The 21685-nt window shown below is 55.8% G+C and overlaps 7 protein-coding genes across 7 annotated transcripts; 3 read left to right on the top strand and 4 right to left on the bottom strand.

The window, feature by feature from the left end:
* Positions 1-1993: 1993 nt before the first annotated feature.
* CkaCkLH20_07935 (La domain-containing protein) lies at positions 1994-3358 on the bottom strand (the record flags this gene model as incomplete). Its single annotated transcript, XM_038890651.1, has 3 exons — positions 1994-2144; positions 2202-3001; positions 3053-3358. The coding sequence occupies 3 exons, from the start codon at positions 3356-3358 to the stop codon at positions 1994-1996; spliced, it is 1257 nt and encodes a 418-aa protein (XP_038744259.1).
* An 804-nt stretch (positions 3359-4162) lies between these two features.
* On the top strand, positions 4163-5930 carry CkaCkLH20_07934 (30s ribosomal subunit; the record flags this gene model as incomplete). Its single annotated transcript, XM_038890650.1, has 3 exons — positions 4163-4204; positions 4310-4879; positions 4965-5930. 3 exons carry the CDS (start codon positions 4163-4165, stop codon positions 5928-5930), a joined length of 1578 nt encoding a protein of 525 aa, XP_038744258.1.
* Positions 5931-7026: 1096 nt separating this feature from the next.
* CkaCkLH20_07933 (septin) lies at positions 7027-9010 on the bottom strand (the record flags this gene model as incomplete). The annotated part of the gene is made up of 5 exons (XM_038890649.1): positions 7027-7662; positions 7713-8179; positions 8239-8394; positions 8441-8511; positions 8580-9010. 5 exons carry the CDS (start codon positions 9008-9010, stop codon positions 7027-7029), a joined length of 1761 nt encoding a protein of 586 aa, XP_038744257.1.
* A 3586-nt stretch (positions 9011-12596) lies between these two features.
* Positions 12597-14488, bottom strand: CkaCkLH20_07932 (dimethylaniline monooxygenase 2; the record flags this gene model as incomplete). Its single annotated transcript, XM_038890648.1, has 7 exons — positions 12597-13598; positions 13649-13718; positions 13769-14048; positions 14101-14131; positions 14185-14213; positions 14262-14393; positions 14449-14488. 7 exons carry the CDS (start codon positions 14486-14488, stop codon positions 12597-12599), a joined length of 1584 nt encoding a protein of 527 aa, XP_038744256.1.
* Positions 14489-16010: 1522 nt separating this feature from the next.
* Positions 16011-18581, top strand: CkaCkLH20_07931 (cytosolic phospholipase A2 zeta; the record flags this gene model as incomplete). Its single annotated transcript, XM_038890647.1, has 3 exons — positions 16011-16253; positions 16308-16535; positions 16590-18581. 3 exons carry the CDS (start codon positions 16011-16013, stop codon positions 18579-18581), a joined length of 2463 nt encoding a protein of 820 aa, XP_038744255.1.
* Positions 18582-19151: 570 nt separating this feature from the next.
* Positions 19152-20438, bottom strand: CkaCkLH20_07930 (60s ribosomal protein l3; the record flags this gene model as incomplete). The annotated part of the gene is made up of 1 exon (XM_038890646.1): positions 19152-20438. The coding sequence occupies one exon, from the start codon at positions 20436-20438 to the stop codon at positions 19152-19154; it is 1287 nt and encodes a 428-aa protein (XP_038744254.1).
* A 353-nt stretch (positions 20439-20791) lies between these two features.
* CkaCkLH20_07929 (uncharacterized protein) lies at positions 20792-21421 on the top strand (the record flags this gene model as incomplete). Its single annotated transcript, XM_038890645.1, has 4 exons — positions 20792-20914; positions 20979-20998; positions 21092-21274; positions 21331-21421. The coding sequence occupies 4 exons, from the start codon at positions 20792-20794 to the stop codon at positions 21419-21421; spliced, it is 417 nt and encodes a 138-aa protein (XP_038744253.1).
* Positions 21422-21685: the final 264 nt, after the last annotated feature.

Here is a 21685-nt window from a genome sequence, read left to right as displayed (position 1 = left end):
CTACAAATGTGCATCATTCCAAGTGTTTCTGAGCCTCTCACTCACTCAGCTTTTATTTGGCTCTGCGTTAAGCACCAAAATATCAAGGACCTTCTTAGGCCCTTATGAATAGCTTACTCTCTTGAGATATCGCCCCAGGAGAGATCCCTTTCGGCCTTCCTCCATCCAAGAAGACTCGATCAATAGCTCTTCAACCAGAGGCACTCACATCGTTGATATTGACTTCGCCCCCCACGACGTCAAGGAGGGACCCCTCCGAACAACCCTCACGCCGATATTGACCTACTCAACGATGAAACCATAGCTATTGCTGAGCTGAAAGACCAACGTAGATCCTCAATATCGCCGCCCGTCATGCAATACAACTACTCAAAAATTTCCATGGATGCGTGAAGTCTGGGTCCAAAGGCGGCATCGACGTGACACCCCGCAGAGGCATCATGTAGGCACCCTGCCGACGCAACCCGCCTCATCGGGCGAAGGGTCACTCTATTGCCTTACTGGGCATCAGACTGGCTGTTCCGTGGATGAAGCTTGGTTCGGGGATGTCCTTCGGGGTGGCGGGGTGTGCCGTGGGTTGGCTCCGTCGGAGGATACGGCTCAAAATGAGCAGTTGGTGATAGCCTTGAATGGTGAGGAGGGATTCGATCTTCGGAAAGCATCTTCTCTGTGCTTTTGCAGGTTTGGAAGATTCATCGTCTTCAGGTTTGTGAGTGGGTGCGCTCTTTACCCTCGCGTTTGGGTTGCTGTAAGGGAATGGGTTATGGGTCTAGGCAACATCGGTGTCCAACTTCCTATTCTATCTACGTTTGAGGCATGACGATTCCCCGAATTAGCTGCTCATGATGACGAGATGAAGCGTGATAAGGATGAGATGACTCGACGACACCACTGAAACGATCATCGGTCACATGCTGGCCTAGCCGCCGTTGAACTATGAACAGTCGCGCTGACATTTTATAGCCTGCTTCTAGATGGGCTTCTGGTTCCGATTCCGGTAACAACATCGTTCACATGTAGTTTCGATATGCCACTCACACTGTCGGAACGACTTCGGATCAACTCTCGAGCGGCTTCTCCGACAGAGTTCTGGCCAAGAGGATGGGCTCGGTGCAAATGCCATGGCGTTTCCATACATGCTGCGTATTCAACTGAATAGAACATGAAGACCAAGAATACGGCCAGCATGAGGTTCAATAACTACTCGATGCGGACTACCAACAAGAGCATCAGTCAGCGGACTTCCCACGAACTCACTTCTCGGCTCGACTTGATCATGCATGCACGAGTAGGGCTGAAGTTGCCGGGCAACACTACTCCAGATGACAGAGATGACACTCGGCCTCAAATCAAGAATGAGTCTCTCGAGCACTTGAAATTCAGAACAACATTCGGATTTATGTGAAAAGCAGTGCTCGACAACTGGGACTTGTTGAGTGAACAATGTTTGCAAAACCTACCTCGCAATTGTCGGCGCCAGGTCTTGCAACTCCCATCCTCACATCATCAGCCCATCAACACGGAGTCACGACGTCGAACAGGTCAAGAGCAGACGAATACTACATAATCCAAAAAAGCTTCTTCGATTGACTACGACTGCACAACGGCAACAGCTATGAATCCATTAAGATAGGACACACAGCTCGCACATTTCTCGCAGTTCTCGACGAAGGGAGTAAAGGTCACATGCTCAGGTTCATGCTATTCCATAACAACCAGACCTCTAAAAGCCAGCTAGCTACCTAAAGCCCAAGTCCCGTGAACGCCATTAGACCGGTGTTTTGCCCCTTCCAGTTTGGATGTGTCGGTGTGGTAATGTGTGTTTGAAAAAAAAACAACACGGCAAAGTAAAGATAAGCCAAAAAAAATTCGATGCCCGATAGAGTTGCTTTTGTAAGTGGTATCTTGGTTTTTTGTGTGTCCAGACAAGTTGGGCGGGTTGATGACCATTCTGAATGTTTCACCCGCCACCCGCTTTTTCCCAACAACGAACCTATGCGGCGACTTCGGCCTTGGTGTCGACCTTCTTGGCCTCGGGCTGAGCGGCGGCGCCGTCGTCCTCGCGGGCGCGCTTGCCGTTGTTGTTCTTGTCCTCGGAGACGACTTCGCCCTTGTCGTTGGTGGCCTGGATGGTAGGCTTGCCACTGCAGAGGGAGTTAGCACAATCGTGTTCTTCATTGAACAATGGGATAGTCACATACGCGTTGCGGTCGTTAGCACGCTCGTTGGGATCCCTGCGGTTCTCCTGCTGGTCGCGTCCGCCCCGGCGGTCACCACCACGGCCCCTGCCGCGGCCACCGCGGCCGCCGCGTCCTCCCCTGAAGCCGTTCTTCTGGTCGTTGTCACGGCGCTGCTTCCAGTTGTCCTTGTCCCTGCCGCCACGGTTGTTGTTTTTGCCGCGGCCGCGGTCGCTGCCATCCTTGCCTTCGAAGAAGCGGCGCGACTGGTTGGGCTCGAGCTTGCCGGCGATGATGAGGGCGCTCTTCTCCTTGACGTAGTCGACCTTGGGCATGATCTTGAGGTCGTGGCCCTTCCACTTGGGCTTGGGGTCGAGGGCGAGGAACTTCTGGGCGGCCTCCTCGTCGGGGAACTCGACGAAGACGGAGCCCTTGAAGAGCTTCTCGGCGGTGCGGCGGAGGCGGACGGAGTTGATGGGGCCGAACTGGGTGAAGAAGGCCTCGAGGTCGAACTGGGTGGAGGGCTCCTCGTCGCCGAAGCCCTTGACGTAGACGCAGCGCAGGTTGTACTTGTCGTTACTAGGGGTGTACGCCTGCTTGCGCTTGATCAGCTCCTCACCCTCCTCGCCGGAGATCTCGAGGCTGGCGCTCTCCTTGAGCGCGGCGACGACGGCGGAGTACGGCTGGAAACGGCGCATGCGCTTGAAGGAGGTAATCGTCTTGAGGGGGATGGCGTTGTTCTCGAAGCCACCGGTGAGCTCCCACAGGTACTTGTCGTGGGGCAGGTTGCTGTCGGACAGGTAAAACTCGACCTTTTCGTGGACCTGTTAGCCAACGCGTCTGAATTGGGGGGTGTTACTAGACGCGCGCCATACCTGCTTGCGAATCTCGACCGGGTCATCGGTCTCCTGGAGCACAGAGGCATCAAACTTCACGTTGTTGGCGTGATCCTTGGAGTCGATCTGGGCGGTCGTCTTGAGAACGTCTTCCTTCTTCTCCTCAGGCTTGGCTGCGGTCTCTTCAGGCTTGACCTCGGCCTCCTCAGGCTTGGCCTCGGTCTCCTCCTTCTTGGCGGGCTCTTCGGCCTTCGCAGGCTCGTTAACCTCGACGGGCTCGGCAGCCTGGGCAGGCGCCTCGGCGGCGACAGCCTCGACGGGCTTGGTCTCCTCGGCGGCGCTCATCGTGTGGCTGGTCGAGAATCGAATTGAAAGTTTTTGGTTGTCTGTAGGCAAACAGTCAACACTTAGGTACTTCGAGAAAGCAATCTTCTCAATGGTAAAACAATTGATCGTCACGTGGAAGATGTGAGTAACACGGGGAGAGGTGAATCGATCTGGAAGAATATCGGGTGGCGGGGTACTCGACAATACAGGAAAGAGTCAGAGAGTGAGTAATTCGGAGAAAGCTTACAACAAGGTTAAAAGGTCAATGGTACTGAGCGACCGTGTTTCGAGCCGTGAGTATACAAGAACGTGGCTGTTGTGCGTGTTGGTATGGTTCTTTTCGTCCCGTATTGTTTTTTTCGTAGCGCAAGAGAGGCAGCGGAGAAGGTCGATTCGCCAGTGAGGATTTTGCGACCAGAAATTCGCATGCACGACAGGAAGCTCCAGTTTCTGCCGCGGCGGATTGCGCGCATACGATGCACACCGCCCGCAGCAAAGTCCACTTGGTGAGGTGGGGAGCCTTGAAAAAAATCAACCAGTGAATTTTTAGCGGGAGGTTGGGTACGTACCGACCACCTCACCCTTCGAAGTTCGAGTCGAGAGGACCCTGACAGGCTTAGGTAATCCAATCCAGTTCCAGCGTTTGGCGCGACCGTGACAGCTCTCTCGAAGTGAGTCAGGTACGTACCGTTTTTCCAACGCCCGCCGCACGGGAGATGCCGTCCCACGGCCAAAATTTCCGTCTCTACGTCTCATGCTCCTGAAGCTGTCGCCATCCCTCTGGCTTCACGAACGCGACCACGTCCGCCCAATTAGCCCAGTATGAGAGCCAGAAAGCCGAGGTGGTACAGTCTTCGTGACATTGTAAGTGGCATCCCGTCTCATCGGCCTTGCATCGACGTCAATTGGTCGTGTGCTCCCAATATAAAAATGTCCAAATCGTCACATCACGAAACAAAAAGCTAACAGTCCACCCCCGCCGCACAGAAAGTCCGCCAGTCATGGAACAAACATAACCTCTTCAACCTCATACGGAAGAAGATAGAGCCCTGGCGCTACAACAAGACCTTCTTCCAGCAGAAATGGCTCGCAAAGTCCGCCACGAGAGCCTACCACGGCGCCAACATCAAGGAGTCCGACTGGGCCCGCATGTTCTCCCGCCGCCTCTACTCCGCCGTCGACATGCCCCCCGAGTACCTCGCCAAGTACGACGGTTCCGAGCAGGCCCAGGGCCGCGGCTCCGGCCGCGCCGGCCTCCAGACCGCCGCCCACAACCACTCCCGCTACGAGCTCGAACGCCAGCAGCGCCTTGCCCAGCCGGACATCGATCCGAGGCTGCACCCCAGGGCCGGCTTCATGGACGCGTCGGGCAAGATGATGGGCCGTCCCATCAACGACATGACGCCCTACATGCAGATGGCCTACGCGCCGCTCGAGAGGAGGCTAGACGTCGCCATCTTCCGTGCCATGTTTGCTAGCAGTACCCTCCAGGCGAAGCAGTTCTGCACACACGGCGCCGTCAAGGTCAACGGCAAGACTGTAGGTCACCTCCTTGGACTCGTTTGCGCTTCTGCCCTTCTGGCGAGACGTGGTAATGACCGGTTAACTAACAAACAACCCCCAGATGCGCTACGGTGCCTACCTGCTCAACCCGGGCGACATGTTCCAAGTCAACATCGACTCGGTCCTCTACGCCACCGGCCGACCCAAGACCCCGGCCCACGCAAAGTACCTCGCCGGCGAAGACTGGGAGTCCCAAAACCTCAAGTCCACCAACGCAGAGGCCTCAGAAGAAGGAGAATCGTCCGAGACGTCCCCCGCCGCCGAAGCCGAAGCCGAAGCGTCAGAGGACGCCGAGGCCCAGGCCGCCGCCGCCGAGGGCGGCGAGGAGGGAGCAGCCGAGAACCTGGAAGAGCTCACAGAGGAGGAGCGCGTCGCGCTCCGCAAGAAGCAGCTCAAGTCGCTCGTCAAGTCCGCCAAGGACCTCATCAGCGACGGCGAGGGCCTCAACCCGCGCAAGAAGCGCCAGCTCCGCGCCTTCATGAGCGAGGCCAAGCGCGCCATGTCGCAGTCCGGCCGCACCGCCGAGTCGGCCACCATCAGCCCGGACAACGTCATGGACCACCTGGCCTCCATGCTCAAGGACTTCAAGCTCGAGGGCACCCAAGTCGAGGCCGTCGCCTCTCCCCAACAGCAACAGCCCCAAGAAGAACAGCCCCAGAAGGAGAAGAAGCTCAGCGCCAAGGACAAGGCCACCGCCGACACGCTCACCGAGCTCGTCTCCAGCAAGGCGATGCGCGAGGCCATCGGCAGCCTGTCCAAGGCCGAGCAGAGCGCCCTGGCGAGCCTTCTCCGCAAGGACGCCGAGAACCCCATCGACGAGACCAAGCCCTACTGGACGCCCTGGCAACCGCGTCGCTACATGGGTCCCTTCGCCTTCATCCCTCGCTACCTCGAGGTCAACCAGAACATTTGCGCCGCCGTCTACCTCCGTCACCCCGTCGCGCGTCGTGGTATGGCCGAGGTGCCCACTCCCTTCCCTTACGAGATCAACCAGCTGGCTTTCAACTGGTATCTGAGAAGGAGGTAAAGGGTTTGTTAATGAGGTTTGGTGGAGCACGGAATGGGCGGAGAGCGTCGCCTCTGAGGGGTTCAGGAGGCATTGTACAACAGGATATAGAGTCCAAGCTTGTAAGACTGCATGTGGAGACTTCGATGTAGTCTTAAGTGTACATCATATCTGGCAGAGGAAAATGAAAAACTCCGCCTATCTTACATTCTCGATAATTGTATACTAGTGCCGTAACCTTTGGGAGCGAGACACTTTGGCGATTGAGGTGCTGACATACAGGCGAGACATTACTCGACGCAAACAACACATTTTGGGAAGAAATCCTTTTGTTGAACCACAGAGGAACTAAGCTAGCAAAGAGAATAGACATCAAGGAAAACGAATGCCAAGTAAGCGAAGACGCCTGTCGTCATGCCAGGTCGTCGTCTACCCCTCCCTCGCCATGACCTCATCCGAATAAAATACACCAGGAGTAAGTAGCTAGACATAAGCGGGCTCCATCCACGGCGCATCGCTCCCGTCCGGTCGCCATAATTGTGCTTCCACAGCAAAAGAGAGATGAGGAGGTTCACTACCAGGCGGCAAGAGTATCGAGCGTGGCATCGTAGATTATAACAAAACCCTATTCCGAGTGGCAAGTCTTTGCGAAGAAATGAAACCACGAGGATACTCTGCTAGCGCAAGTGTGTTCGACCAACTAACCCTCATGTCCCTCCCCGAGGCCCTTCTCTCCCATGTCCGCCACAATAAGTATGGCTACGGCAAATAGAACTGCAAAAGTGTTCCGAGAACGCCTCATCGCCAGAATCAAGCCTCGCAGAAGCAATGACTCCTCGTATTTTGCTTGCGCGTCTTTCCATCCATAGTCTGCATCAAAACCCCCCTGCATGACTGCTTCGTAAAGACTTTTTGGTGATGTTGGGTTTCCGTATGTGATTAGATGAGGGATTGGTGATTAAAAGAGGTCGAGAGAAAAAGGGGTGATAAGAAAGAACAAGAAGAGAACCGACAAAGAGGCGCGTTGTGCTGGTATTGTATGGGCATCATGGGTACTTAGACATGGGTCGTAGAAAGGAGAATGCGAGCAAAGTGGCGTCAAGAGACCGGCAGGTTTTTAGCGAAGCGAGAAGCCCTTCCGCTTGCCTTCCTTCTCGATGGGCCGACCGCTCTCGACTCTTTGCTTCTTCTCCTCAAGCTCCATGCGTTGGCGCTCGAGTTGCTCCTTCATCTCTCTGTGGCGAGAGTAGAGCTCTTCTTCGCTCTGCTTGAGCTTGCTCTCCTTCTCTGCGACCTTTTGCTGGAAGACCATCTTCATCTCGGCCTCCATCTTGGCGAGCTTCTGCTCGTGCAGGGCACGCTCCTCCTCCTGCTTGACGGCCGGGTTGACCTCCTTGAACACGCTGGGGTCTTGGGACACGCCCATGCCGATGAGCTTGTCGGTACGGTAGTTCTCGTACAGGCTGTTGTTGGTGTGCTCCTTGAGCTCCTCCATGTGAGTGCGGATGAGCATTTGGCGGAGCTTGACGAAATCGCAGTGCTCCTCGTTGTCGACCTCGATGACACCCCAGGGGTAGCTACGTCCGCGAACCTTGCGTCCATCCGCGTTGGTGATCTCGTTGGTAGCACCCACGACAGCGAACGGGACCTTGGACATGATCTCGTTGTTCTCGGCAATGGTCTCCTCATCGTCGAGCTCGTAGCGAGGGCCCTCGAAGATCTGAATGCCGTGGTACTTAATGTCGGACAGAATCTGGACAAATGTGAGCATGCTGAGAAGAAAACAGACTTCGCGTTACGTACTCTAGACTTGAAGTTTGCAATCTCCTCGTCGGTAAGAGTGTCGGCCTTGGCAATGACGGGAATCAGGTTGACCTTGGTGTGAAGGCGGCGCATGACCTCGATGTCGAGGGGCTTCAGAGAGTGGCCGGTAGGCTGAATGAAGAAGACACAGGCGTGGATGCGGTTGTCGACAATGTTCATGCGGTTGACCTTGTTCTCAGCATCGAGGTATGCGTCATAGCGCTGCTCAATGTTGTCGACGATCGGGCGCCACGACTCGTCGTTGTTGACAAAGTCGCCGAATCCAGGGGTGTCAACGACGGTCAGACGAAGGCGAACACCGGCCTCCTCGATATCAGCACTGATGGACTGGATAGTGACAGTCTTCGGGATGATGTCGAGGCTAGGGCCCTTGCGCTCCTTGGGAGGGTACAGAGAGGTGTTGAAGAGGGTGTTGACCAGAGTGGACTTTCCGAGGCCGGATTCACCTGTCAATCAAGTATCAGCAACTGCCCAACGTGCCGTGCCATTGGGAATCAAAACCTACCGACAACCATCACGTTGAAGTTGAATCCCTTGCGGACACTCTTGCGGTGCCATTGGTTAGGCAGGTTAGCGAAGCCGACATAGCCCGTCAGCTTGCGGCGAACAATGTTCCTAAGATCGCTGGAGGGAGCCGCCGCCATGGGGGGAACACCGCCAGCTAAGGACGCGTTAGAAATGGCTTCTTGAATCTCATTCTCAGAAACAAGCTTGCCGGCGGGGGGCGACGCCGGTGCCGCCGATGGCGGCGGGGAGGTAGCAGGAGAACCTTCGGAGGCTGTTCATGAATCATGTCAGCAATCATCCTCCACAGAGTGCTGCGCGGTTAAATATGTTCGGCAAGACAGAGGCAAGAGGAGCTTCTGACTGTTTGGCGGACCCATGGATTCGTCCGTAGCCTTGCCCTTGCCCTTCCCTTCGGCAAGGTGCTGAGGGTGGCTGGAACCTGATCGGAGCTCTGTGTTGGCGTCGTCGTCGCTCCGCGGGATGTGAAGATCATCGTATGATAAAGGCCTGGGTGCAGCAATCTGGGGAGTAGGATCTATATCGAGCATGCTCCTGACTTTTTGAACGGTGCAACTTGACGAAGACGATCCCTTCTGGGCAGGCGTGACGATTTCCTCGTCCTTCAAGTCTTCCCACTGAATGGACTTCATCGGCAGGCTGCTGGATCGTTGGGATGCTTGCCGAGCGTCTGTTCTGTGCGACTGAGAGCTCCGGGGACGGTTCGTCAGGTTCTTGAGAATGCCTCTGCCTGTGCTTTTGCTCGACGACATTTTGTATGTTTGAGTGGTTGCGTGTTCTGAGTAGTGCAAGGGAATAGCTCTGGTCTACCAATAAAGGACCAAAAAAAGGGGAAACCCAAGAAACGGTAGATGGTGGAACGAATGTGGTCGAGTAACGAGAGATGCGATGTCGTGGGAGGAATCCTGAAACTCGTTGGATCCGAGGCGAGGAGAGAAACAGTCCAGAAGTCCCCCGGCGACTGTCTCTTGCCGTTGATGAAGCCTGGCTCCTCTTGCCTTGCCTGGCCTTGCCATGGTATCACATAGTCGAGGGGAAGGGGCTTACCCATATCGAATACGCGGAGAGCAGTCAAGATCGAGAAGGAATTGGTCGAAAAAATAGGTCTAGAGGGAGCAGGAGAGAGTTAGCAATGCTGTGGTGGCAATCAAGTTGTCGAGGCAGTACAATCGCGGAAGGTGAGGTGAACAGGGAGGTCGAAGATGATAGGAGTAGGGGACGTGACGAGGCAGACCGCGCGGCAGCAGGATCAAGCCAGATTGTCGAGGAGATGATCAAGGCAGGAGAAGGAGAGACGGTTCGTATGATGGGATGGTTCGCAGGCTGTTTCTCGGGACGGGTGGCTCATGCCAGGAATTGTTGGGCGAAAATGAAGGCCTTGAGGAAGGACGAACGTACGTACCTGAACGTCTACAAAGTAGTCGCGTGTCAAGGAGTGTCGCAGAAGGAGAAGAAGTCAGGTAACGAGAGGAGGGAGCAGCAACGACAGGTGGCGATGGTCTGCAATGGACAATTGGGGACCTCTCGTGTCCAGGTGAAGAGATACTGGAGATGATCGAAGCAGTATCGATGATGTCGAAGGAGAAGGGAAGATTTCACAACCTCAGGGAGAGAGAGCGTGGTGGTTGCGAGGTAGAGGTAAGGTTGGTGCAGGTAGGTTGTCGATGGAGGTAAGGTGCTCCGTACGTTTTGGGTGGGAAGGGGAAATTTAGGGTGCAAAGGGGTCTGGAAAGATTTGGCTGTGCGACCCCGTTTCCTGACCGTGACTGTCCATGCTCTCTCCCAATGTCACCTCACCTCCCGCTCCTCGCGTCTGCTGCAGGCACCTCAGTTAGCACTCTGTTTCTACCCAGCTCAGTGGCAGCGTCCGTGTACAGGGGACCAGCATGCGCTGTGAGGGCGAAAAAGTGTAGACCTGACCTGCTGCTGGCCGCAGCGTGCCCAACACGACAAGCACATTGGATTGCTGTCCCCTTCCCTTTCGATTGGGAGCATTGAGCAAAAGGGGGTTGAATTGCACTAATCCTGGTCAGGTTAGCTTGGTGTATGTGGATCTATCGCAGGGGTTGTGGATGGAGAAAGTGAATTAGAGACCGGGGCTGCCCTCAACGGCGATCTCTGATTGGACATGGAGTGGAGGTCGTAATGAAGCAACAGAAAAAAAAACCGCCAAAAGGAGGCCCTTGGAGATTGGAGACGACAGAGATGAATTTCATCAAGATGGCTGAGATCTGCATGCAAACAGAGAGAATGGTCAAGAACAGTATCCGTATACACATAATTTTGGGGTTCAGAAGTTGACAGAACGCGGTTCTGTCTGCACCATCTAAGGCACTTGACATTGTCAAGACAGACTGACACCAAAAATACATTTTGATGCTTCCTCATTCATCACTCTTGGGTATATCGCGATGTTTTCCTGCCTTACCAGCGCATCTACTCCACTTCCTGTCTAAGTGCCACTGCCTCAGTTGCCGGCGATGGGGGCCACGGAAGAAACAATCTGGGGCGTTTGGCCAGCCCGTCGCTCTGTTCGAGTAAGGCGGCACCTTATTATTAGCTACCTCAACGACACGAACACAGTAGGGCCCAGAAGGCATCCGTGATGGCTTGCGACATTGACAGGTGAACCGTGAACCGACATTGAGAGGATGAAACGACAAGCACCAAGTTGAGTTTTTCAGAGCTTTTTTTTTCACTTTTGCTTCCCATGTGCGTCGGTGGTCGGCATGCGTCAGATCCTTACCATTAAGGTACTGTCAACAATGCGAGCAAGCTGCAAACCTACGTATTCGGCCTCCCAGAAATGGGACGAAGATGAGACGGCCAGCTCGTTGGTTAACTCTGCTGTACTCGACCGAATGCTCTGGACTGTCATTACTGACTGCCATCGCCTTGGCCAGAAGTCAGTTGGCTGGACGTTAGTCAGGCAATGGCCAGCCGTGTGGCAGCAGACGCGCTCTGATTAGGTGTTCATGAGTCCTGCCTGCGTTGTCGCATTGAGAGCCGGGAAAGCATCAAGCCGACCTCCAATTTCCACGTCTCAACCATGATCCATGGGACGAGAAAAGGCCATGCGTCAAACGCCTGCGCCTGCGAGATTCACACACTGGATCCAGTGATCCATCAACCAGCACGGTCCGGCAAGGGCCACTGAGATTTATGGGACCAAAAGGGACTCTGGACTGCGGGCTGTGGACTGTGATTGTGGATGGTGGACTGAGGTTTGGAAGTCGCAAGTGACAGTAATTCCAAAGATTGTCTCACTCCATCACATCCCGATTCATGCCTCCTTCTTTTTTCCACAGTCTTCATCCCGCCTGCCGTTTCGGCCCGCCCGCCCAAGGCACCTTACACAAATTACATGCCCTTCCTCCACGCCTGAGGCACCATCCAATATCCAGGCCGCCCAACACGAGGGGACCCTTCCGGCCGGGGGACCACGGGACCGACCCTTAAGCGAGAGGACCAGGAACGGGAAAAAGAAGATTCCGATGCACGGGCCATTTCCTGACACTGCCGTTGCAGGTTCCCCCCAGCTCCATCGGCTCCTCTGATATGCTGCAAGTCCAACTGCAAGCTTCACACCCCCTTCATATTCCTCGGCCACTTTTACCTGCAGGAAACACCCCCAAACCCCGTGTGCCTGCAGGAATAGTCCCTGGATCGATGCCACACCTTTCGGCCACCACGCCCGTCTCTTTGCTCGTTTCCTCTGCTTCCGTCGGGACTTGCCAGGCCACTGGCGTCCCCAAAAATACAGCGCCCAACATCCGTCTGCCGAAGGCTTGGCCTCCGTCGCTAGCGTCTTTTACGATTCAATCGCCAGCTCCGCAACCACTGCGAGCCATACACATCATCGCTCCTCATGTGAAGCCATGCGAAGGGCACTCGTCGACGACTTGCAGTTACGAGGTGGTGCTGGCGAACTTGTGCCCTGCTTTTCTCCAATGGACTGCATCTTGACTGCGCCAGATGGCGTGTCAACGGTCACCGGATCCTATCTAAATCTGCGAGTCTCAGCCAAACGGTTTTCTTTTCCGATGCCTCACGCACTTACACCGGCTTGCCGGCCTCATCGACCCAGCAATCGTCAATTCACCGGCAGAACCACAGAATCAGCCAGATAAGAAACCTGATGCAGGTCTGGCAGCCCAGCCTTCCGTGTCTCGGCTCTTGCTGTCTTGCTTAAACACCTTACGTCCGTTTTTCCCAAGCCACTGGTCGGATTGGTGCAGATCTACTGGTCATACAGAAGCAAACGAGACCAGGAACAAAAAGTTGGAAAACAGCCAGCAAACGACATCCACTATGGCTCGAAAACTCCCTTGATCTCTATCAAGCCGTTTTGCCCTTGTGTTTCGTCTTCGGGAACATCTTGTCTCTATCCTTGTTGACCTTGATAATAGCCTCCCTTGCGCCAGGCCACGTTCTTCTCTTTCCCGTCTCGAAGAGACGATACATATGCGGCGAATACGCCCCCCAAGCTACGAGCCGGTAAAAGTCCCTGTCCTGCCACCAGAACTGCCATCCCTTCCGTCCCCAGCCAAGGTATTCGTACATACCAGTGCCCGCCATCTCGTGCACGAACCTCATCCATGAGTGCTGTCTACCGGTTCCAGTGGGAGCCCCCGAGAAGGCGCGAACTTTCTTCCAGATCCATCGCTGGTACATGGCAAGGTTCCGGCGCATCTCGGCCGCGGGAGGTAAAGACGAGTTGCCCGCCCATACCTGCGCGATGGCCATCGACTGGAGCTCCCGGTACGACGCTGCGTTATCGTTCACGGTACAGTAGCTCACGCAGGCGAGCGAGTCCGGGTATTCCACGGCGAATATGTTCTGGTACAGATTCGGGAGCGCCGGGTGATTTGGGTCCGACATTGTGTTATGAGACAGGTCCGGCACCAGCGAGAAGTCCGGACGGTACCCGGTAGCCGCGATGATGACGTCCACGTCTTGGATGATTTTGCCGTCGTCCAGCTCGACTGCGTGCGGGCCTGCGATTCGTCTCACACCCCGTACAGAGTGTACGCTCCCGTCTCGGAGTCTCGAGAAAAGTTCGTCGTTCACGACGATAGCGTTGAAGCTGATTCCGAGACTGGGAGACGGCTCGAAGCCCCAGTCCGGGTCCTGCTCGCCAAGTGCTTGGACGTTCTTCTTGACGACAGATTCACCGAGTAGACCGAAGATGGTCGGAAAGTAGTGCTCCAGCCAGAAACCGAGACGAGAAGTTCTCCAAGACATGACAGCGTCTATGGGTCCGTCTGCGTTCATGCGCGGGATGATTTTCGCGCCTCTCCTGTGAGATAGGTAAACTCTGGACGCATGGTCCGCTAGTTCCTGATCAAATCAGCTTAAAGATTTCAACCTCAGACAATAGGCGGGCTCACTACGACGACGTCACAAGCAGTGTTTCCCACGCCTATCACCACCGCCGTCTTCCCTTTCATACCCTCGGGCCTATGCGTATCGTTAACACGGACCGCTGGTTATTATATCTGCGTACTTACCCCTTATAGGCCTGGGAATGCGTGAATTGCCCTCGAAACTGGTCCAAGTTTTCGATGTCTGGATACACGGGTGTCGTTTCCGAGCCGCTCGCGAGCACGATCTTGTCAAATGTTCGCGCCTCCTCGCCTGCCACGTGGACAAGCCATTTGCCTCTATTGTGGTCTCTTTGAATCAACTCTACAGTAGCGTTGAAAACAATGTTGTTGTATAATTCAAAGTGCTTTGCGTACGCCTTGTAATATTCTGACCATTCTTCTGCCGAGATATGTGCGGGATAATCTGCTCAGTCATGAGTCTCGAGAGCAGATCTGACTTCCCGACCATGACTTACGATCAGGAAATGGGAAATCCGACATTGATGACTAGTTTTCTCATCATAAGCAGCCCGTTCTGTCAGCAATACCCCTTTACTTACAATGAACTTGCTTATCTGTGATTTGGTCCCTATGCTCTCGTCAAACTTTGCCATCTCCAGACACGGCGACAACTTACATGGCATGGCGGAAGTAAGGGAGGGATCGTCCGAAAAGGTCCAGAGACCGCCCACGTCAGATCGCCGTTCGAACAGCGTGACGTCGAACCCGACTTCACGGAGTTCCTTGAGGGCGGAGAGACCACCCGGTCCTGTATAGACATATTAGCCGCACCGCGCAGTTCTCATGAGGGACTCGGGGCTCACCGGCGCCAATGACGGCGACTTTGGCTGCAGGCGCAATCATTGTCGAAGGCAGCTGCAATTCCTCAGTGATCGATATAACATGGAGGAAAAGCGATAGGCTGTGTTACGCACTGCTAATATGAAGAACGTTATCTCGCTGTTAGGTCGTTATGACTTTTTGAGTCAATGTGTCAACACTCTTGTTGTGGCAACTTGGGGTTAGTTGGAGACTATTAGTAGATCCCGTAACCGGGTTCCGGGCTTTCATAGAACAGACTCTCGGCGTCTTGCCATGAGATAGCGGCAGAGTGCCCGGAAGCTAGCGACAATTGCCGACGAGTATATGGAGGGTGTTATTTCGGCAGAGTTGAACAAGGGTGATGATTGCGCCGAAGCTTTGGACGATAACATCGCATGGGCTGATTTAAGGCTTTCATTTCAATTTTGTGGTGAATAAACCTTCATCAAATTCAACAGGGGAAGTTTAGAGGGCCTCTGAGTGGTTCTCACATCTCATCACGATAAGAGGACATGTGCGTACTGAATCAAAATGCTTTTGCCAGCTTGCACCTGATGAGATTTCTCTTCTAGCTACATTAGCCAGTATTGACGGCTCGGATTTGAATGCAGGGTCCTGGACCTAGTGCCGAGCCCTTATCTAACTCTCTCGAAGCTGTATAAAGAAACTCGATGCAGAAATCTGATGTGCCGCAAGTTCCAGTTCATCCGATTGGGAGACTCTTCTCTACATCTCCCTGCCCACGAATTGCGACTTTACAGGCACATCCACATTCACATTAAGTTGTGGTAGGCACCCTTTCCCAAGGATCTACGAGCTTCAACGAGAACAAAAAGCCCCGCTGACTCCTCCCTATAACCAGGCATGAAGTCGTTTGAGCTTTCCACATTGTTCTAGACTCACGCAGTTCCATGGTGAAGGTGACAATCTCCGTCCGTCATAGTCACATGGGAGGGCGGCACAGGCCGGGGCGACAGGTGCTGGCGCCACAAGACGGCCAGAGCGGGCCCGTGCTCAGCGGAGTGCACAGATCCGCCAACGCAATTGGCGAATTGCAGCCCGCCCGGAGCTTTCTCAACGGCCGGTGGAGATTTGCGATCATAGACCGCGACCTCGGACTTGGCGCGATTCGACGACCAAATGCAGGTACCGTCTTAATTCGTCCCATCAACGGCCCGCACGTCAAAACCCCTTGCTTGTCCCTGCTCTTGGTCCACCGATTCCAATCATGCCTCAATGATGTCAACAGCAGACCAGGGTCAGCAGAGAAGTTGTTGAGTTCACTCGCCGCCTTTGCGCCTTCGTCGCCTGCCTTGGCCCTTTTTCTTGAACCTCATTCCCGCGCTCAATTTTCAAAACGTTCACCCAACGCTCAAGGAAACCATGAGGACGGCATCGCCGGGACCGTAACATCTCACCGGGATTGGCAGACCAGAAACAAACACACCAAAAACCAAAAATCCCCCACGCCACTGCTGATCGCGACACCCACCGTTAGGCCGAACCGGCCAGTCATGTCCCGGAGTTCCAGCCTCAATCCAACGGACCCAAGATCGCTGCTAAGATGAGGTTATTCGCGGCGTATTCCCGCCACTCTGCGCTGCTCCTCCGCCGGGGCAGCAGCGGCGTCGTCGCGAGGTCGACGAGGAGCATTCACAACGTCACGGTCGGCCGCATCAGGACACATGGCCTCCTCGCCCGGCGCAGGCCGACACTTCCGCGGCAGCCGCAGCAGCACGGCTTCTTCACCTCCAGCGACAAAGGCTCGGAACCCGACAGCAAGAAGACGACTTCGTTCCCCGTCGCGGTAATTACAGGCGGTTTATTCATGTGGTGGCTGTATCCGTCTGACGACTTTCAGCGGTTGAACCTCGTTCCTACGGATCCGAAGAACGCGCCGAACGGCGTCCCCGAGGAGGACGGAAAGAGCAAAGGCGCCGACGAGACGGCGTGGTATAACTTCGCGCTCAAATTTGAGAGCCTGTCCGATGCTACCGATGTCGAGTGGAGTGCCGACAAGATTGTCGGCTTCATCCTGCCGGAATGGTCCAAGTTCGTTCCCGGGTACATCCGGAAACTCCAGAGAGAGGTGAGTGTTGTCCTTTGCAAGAAGTATTGAAGCAGTAAGACTGATTCTTTCCAGCTGTCCATGTCTCCTGGGTCTCTCGCCGACGAGATCTGGCAGGAGGCTCATGATCCGTTCATCAACCCAGAAGTGCAGTACGCTGCTCAGGTCAGGGTGTCCAACGAACTTTGCGACGAGGAGAAGGAATTCTTATCCAGGAGGAAGAGGGTTACGACCATGGCCCTCGCCAAGTACCTCGACATTGACGAGAAGGATGTCCACCCAGAAGACGTCCCGACCATCGCCATGTGCGGCTCCGGAGGTGGTTTGAGAGCTCTGGTTGCGGGCACCGGCTCTATGCTCGCTGCCGACGAGGACGGCCTCTTTGACTGTATTACTTACACCTCCGGAGTCAGCGGCTCATGCTGGCTGCAGACTCTATACCATTCATCTATATCAGAGGGCAGCCTTGGCCGAGTCCTACAGCATTTGAAGGCTCGCGCAGGGGTGCACATCGCATACCCGCCGGTCGCTTTCCAGACTTTGCTCTCTGCACCAACCAGCAAGTATCTTCTCAGCGGTCTGGTTGAAAAGCTTAAAGGTGACCCGAACAGCCAATTTGGACTGGTCGATGTGTACGGTCTACTCTTGGCAGCCAGATACTTGGTCCCGAAAGGCGACTTGGAAGTGAATGACCGAGACTTCAAGCTATCCAACCAGCAGAAGTACATTAAGTACGGCCAAAACCCATTGCCGATTTACACAGCCGTCCGCCATGAGATTCCCGACGTGGACGTTGATGGAACCGAGGGCGTTCCGTCCACTTCGGAAGCAGCCAAGGAGATCGCCAAGCAGGAAGCCTGGTTCCAGTGGTTCGAGATCACGCCCTACGAGTTCTTCTGCGAGGAGTTCTCTGCCGGTATTCCTACCTGGGCGATGGGTCGACGTTTCAACAACGGTGTCGATGTCCCGCCCGAGGAGGGTTTTCACCTGCCCGAGACTCGTATGCCGTTCCTTTTGGGCGTTTTCGGCAGTGCCTTCTGCGCAACCCTCAGCCACTACTATCACGAAATCAGACCGCTCGTGCAGAGCTTGACAGGCTTCGGTACTCTGGACGAAATGATCTCTGGCTACAACGACGATCTGAGCAAAGTCCATCCCATCGATCCTGGCACTGTAGCCAACTTTGCGTACGGAATGGACGGCAAGCTGCCAAAGACGACACCCAAGAGCGTCCTCAATACGGAGTACATCCAGCTCATGGACGCCGGAATGTCCAACAATCTCCCGATCTACCCCCTCCTGCGACCCGGCAGAGACGTCGATGTCATCGTTGCCTTCGACGCCTCGGCAGACATCAAAACAGACAACTGGCTCGCGGTCGCTGACGGATACGCTCGCCAGCGCGGAATCAAAGGATGGCCAGTGGGCGTCGGCTGGCCCAAGGCAGGAGAATCCTCCAAGCAGGTCAGCGAGGAACTCAAGGAAGCCGAGGCCGCGAGCTCGCGCGAGGCGGACCAGAAGCTTCACGAGGCCCAGCAGCACCAGATCGAGCACCAAGCCGAGGAGGACAAACCGCGGCCTGACGATAACACGAAGAAGGGCCAGGCCGCCAAGTTCACGCCCGGAGACGAGGAGTCTGGCGAGCTGGGCTACTGCACCGTCTGGGTGGGAACCACGCAGGAGCGCTCTTCGGAGCCTTCGCCCCCGTCCAAGGCCCTCGACCAGTCGACCCACTGGCAACTCACGGAGCCCGACGCCGGCATCGCCATCGTCTACCTGCCATACCTGGCGAACCCCAAGGTCCCCGGCATCAACCCGGGAACGACCGATTACCTGAGCACGTGGAACTTCGTGTACACGCCGGAGCAGATCGACAATGTCGTCGCGCTGGCGCGGGCCAACTACGCCGAGGGGCGGGAGCAGATACGCGGCACCGTCAGGGCCGTCTACGAGCGCAAGAGGAAGCTTAGGCTGGAGAGGGAGGCGAAGGCGAAGAAGGATCGGTACAGGAGGCTGGTGCAGAGGGGGATGGCGCACAAGCTTGGGGAGGGCGATCAGTTTAGCTGAGTTGTCTTGATGGAGTTTTTGGGGAAGTGATACCCGGGAAAGAGAGGGAATTTGTATAAAGGCGTACGCATGCTGATATTGTACAGCACGGTAGATGTTCCAACTAGTAATTTAGAACTGATTGCCCCTTACTGGAGTACTTGATATTGCATCTTGAAATCCCGTAAATCTTATCCTTACTATTAACTAGTATGAGTTGTTCGAGGTAGTGGGTGTCTCCCCTCTCCTTAGAGCGATTTGCATCGTGTCTTGACCCTCTAGAACCACAATATTAACCAGATGCCAACGTATCTATCAGTTTGGACTTGAAATTGCCCCGTCTCGAGGAGTGTGTCATTGTTTTTACAGATCTATTCATCTTACAGAGACATGAGTAACCATCCACACGTCCTTGTTCAAAAATGTACACTGCCAAACGGCATTGGGTTTCCCGGGATCATCATCCGTCACCCGGCGGCTCTCAACCACCACCATCCTCATACCTCATCTTGCAATTATACATGATGCAGTTTTTTCTCTTCCCGTTTTCCCATGACAAAAAACACCTTCTCCCTCCCACTAGACTCCCGTTTAGATGACCTCGCCCATGTCGACGTGCACAGGTTGCCACGGCTTCGCCCCCTCCACCAACATATCGCTCGGCACCCGCACGTTGTTGCCCGGGCTGTACAGGTACCACGCCTTCAGCGCGTTCATCGAGGCCTGCAGACGGGCCACGTCCAGGCTGGCGCCGGTCCCCTCGCCGAGCTTATCGCTGCCGCTGTAGATGCCCACGACGTACACGGGGGTCCTACTCCGGCGACCGGTCTCGACCTCGAGGCGCGCGACGGGCGCGTCGAAGCCCTCGCGGGCGCACAGCATGGCTAGCTCCCGCGTCGGGAGCTTGAAGCTGAAGATCTTCTCCAGGTCGACCTGGCGGCTGAGGACGTGGGCGTCGACGAAGGTGCGGACGGCCTCGCGGCCGCAGTGGGCGTAGATGGCGCCCGCGACGGCCCGCACGAAGGCCGCGTGCGCGTTGTTGCGGAGCTTCATGTACCGCTCGCGGATCAGCGCCGGGTCGGCCTCCTCGGGCGGCGGCCCGTCCTTGGGGTTGGGCTCCGGGGTGTGCAGGACGTCGCCGAACTCGTCGTCGAGGACGACACGCGAGGACATGCCGCGGCGCCACTTGAACTTGTCGAGGTGGCGGTGCTCCTTGCGGACGTAGCCCCAGCGGCCGTGGACGATGCCCGCGGCCGGGTCCTGCGACCACTGCAGCAGACCCGGGTCGACTTCCTCGCCGGGGTGGACGGTGGCCTCGACACCCCAGCCGTGGGCGATTCGGTAGAGGGAGTCGGAGCCGGAGTAGGCGCGCATGGCCTCGTAGAGGACGCCCATGGGCAGGCGCGGGTAGCGGCAGATGAGCTGCTCGGAGGTGTGGTAGGTGAGGAGGGAGCCGCCGAGGACGGCGAGGTTGGCGTTGTTGAAGTTGGGGTGAGGGTCGGCCGTGGGGTCGACTAGGCAGCGGGCGAGGGTCTGGAGGGGGACCTTCTCGGGGAGGGAGAGGCGGGCGTGGAGGGCGGCGAGCTTCGCCGAGGAGAGGGCCTGCTCGGGGAGGGGTGACGGGATTGTTTTCGGCCTGGACGGAGCATCTTCGAGGTCGGCGGCTTCGTCGTCGGGGAGGGAGGAGGTCGCTTCCGCGGTGTCGGTGGCGGAGTCTTTGGGAGGGAACGTGAATACTGAGCGCACACAGGTCCTGCGGGGGTCCTGGGCGAGTTGCTGTGTTCTAAAGGGGATGGGCGTCAGGGACGGCGAGGCGTGTGTCCTGGCCTGGGCGTTGAGCAGCTGCCCGGTGCATCTTGATATCCTTAACCTCTTCATCGGGGCGGCGGGCCGTCTTTTTTTTTTTTCTGGGGTGAGAGGTTTTGGGTTGTCGCCGGCTGGATCGAAGAACACTGGAAAAGGAAAACGGGATTCGGTTGGTGTTGTACAGAATTGGTGGCGGCCGAGCAATTGACTTGCTGGGTCTCGTTGGATCGCAGAGACAGAGAGAAAAGTTCCACGTCCCTTCTCTCAGCGCCAGTCTCCCGTCACGAAAAAGTTTCTGGATCGCCCCGACTGGAGTCGTGTGAGCTCCAATGCTGGTGCACGAGCCACATAGGCCGTGGTGTTAGCGGAACATCCGCGCTCCGGGCCTCCGGGCGGTGCGGGATCCACTGTAGATGAACGGTCGAATGGCGTACCGCAGATTACAACGTCAAGCCGGTCGTCGAAAAGCTCCAAACCTGTCCGAGGCGGGAAAGCGCATTGCCATCACCCACAACCATCCAGTCTCTCTCGATAAGCCAGTCAAGATGGTGAGTTTCTTGCGGTCAATTGATATTCGGGGCGCGCTCAATTGCTAACCTGCTGTGTGTCTAGGGAGGTGGCCCCAAAGTTCCGTGAGTTCTAACCCACCCTCGAAGCCAGCCCAAGCCCGCGACCGAACCCCCTCGAAACCGAAGCGTCCCTCTGACATTACGTCCGAATTGAAGGTACCCCAAGCACGTCTGGTCGCCGGCCGGTGGCTGGTACGCCCAGCCCGCGAACTGGAAGCTGAACACGGCCATCATCGGCTCCGTCATGCTCGGCACCGTCGCCATTATCTGGAGGATTAGCGCCGAGAAGGAGGTGCGCTACGTCATGCCTCGGGAGGGCAGCTTCTTTCCCAGCAGATAGTATGTTACAGTCTTGTGAAATGATGGGAAGGGAAAGCTAACATGTGGGGGTGCAGCTGGTCGAAGCAATTGATCGAGTACGACCGAGAACAGGCGGCGAAGAAGGCGAAGGAGACGGCGCAGTCGGAGGCTATTCAGAACTCATAAACGGATCGGGCGGGGAAAACTGTACTTGTAAATATGGTACTCAACGAATTGAGAGCCGTTTGATTGCGGCAATTGCGAACGACACCAAAGCGGATCTTGTAAACCCCCGCTACAGAATGTTGTGGCACAGCGCATCTGTTCTGCCAGAGCTAGGACACAACGCTGCGAACGGAGAGGGTTCAGACATACATCTAGGTGTCAAGTAAGATGATCACAAGATAGCCAGACCACATCCTAAGATATGATTAACTAACACACCCTAAT

The sequence above is a fragment of the Colletotrichum karsti genome (assembly GCF_011947395.1).
Source record: "Colletotrichum karsti strain CkLH20 chromosome Unknown Scaffold25, whole genome shotgun sequence".
Lineage (NCBI taxonomy): Eukaryota > Fungi > Ascomycota > Sordariomycetes > Glomerellales > Glomerellaceae > Colletotrichum > Colletotrichum karsti.
The sequence above is the reverse complement of the archived record's forward strand: the minus strand, read 5'-3'. Positions and strand labels throughout refer to the sequence as shown.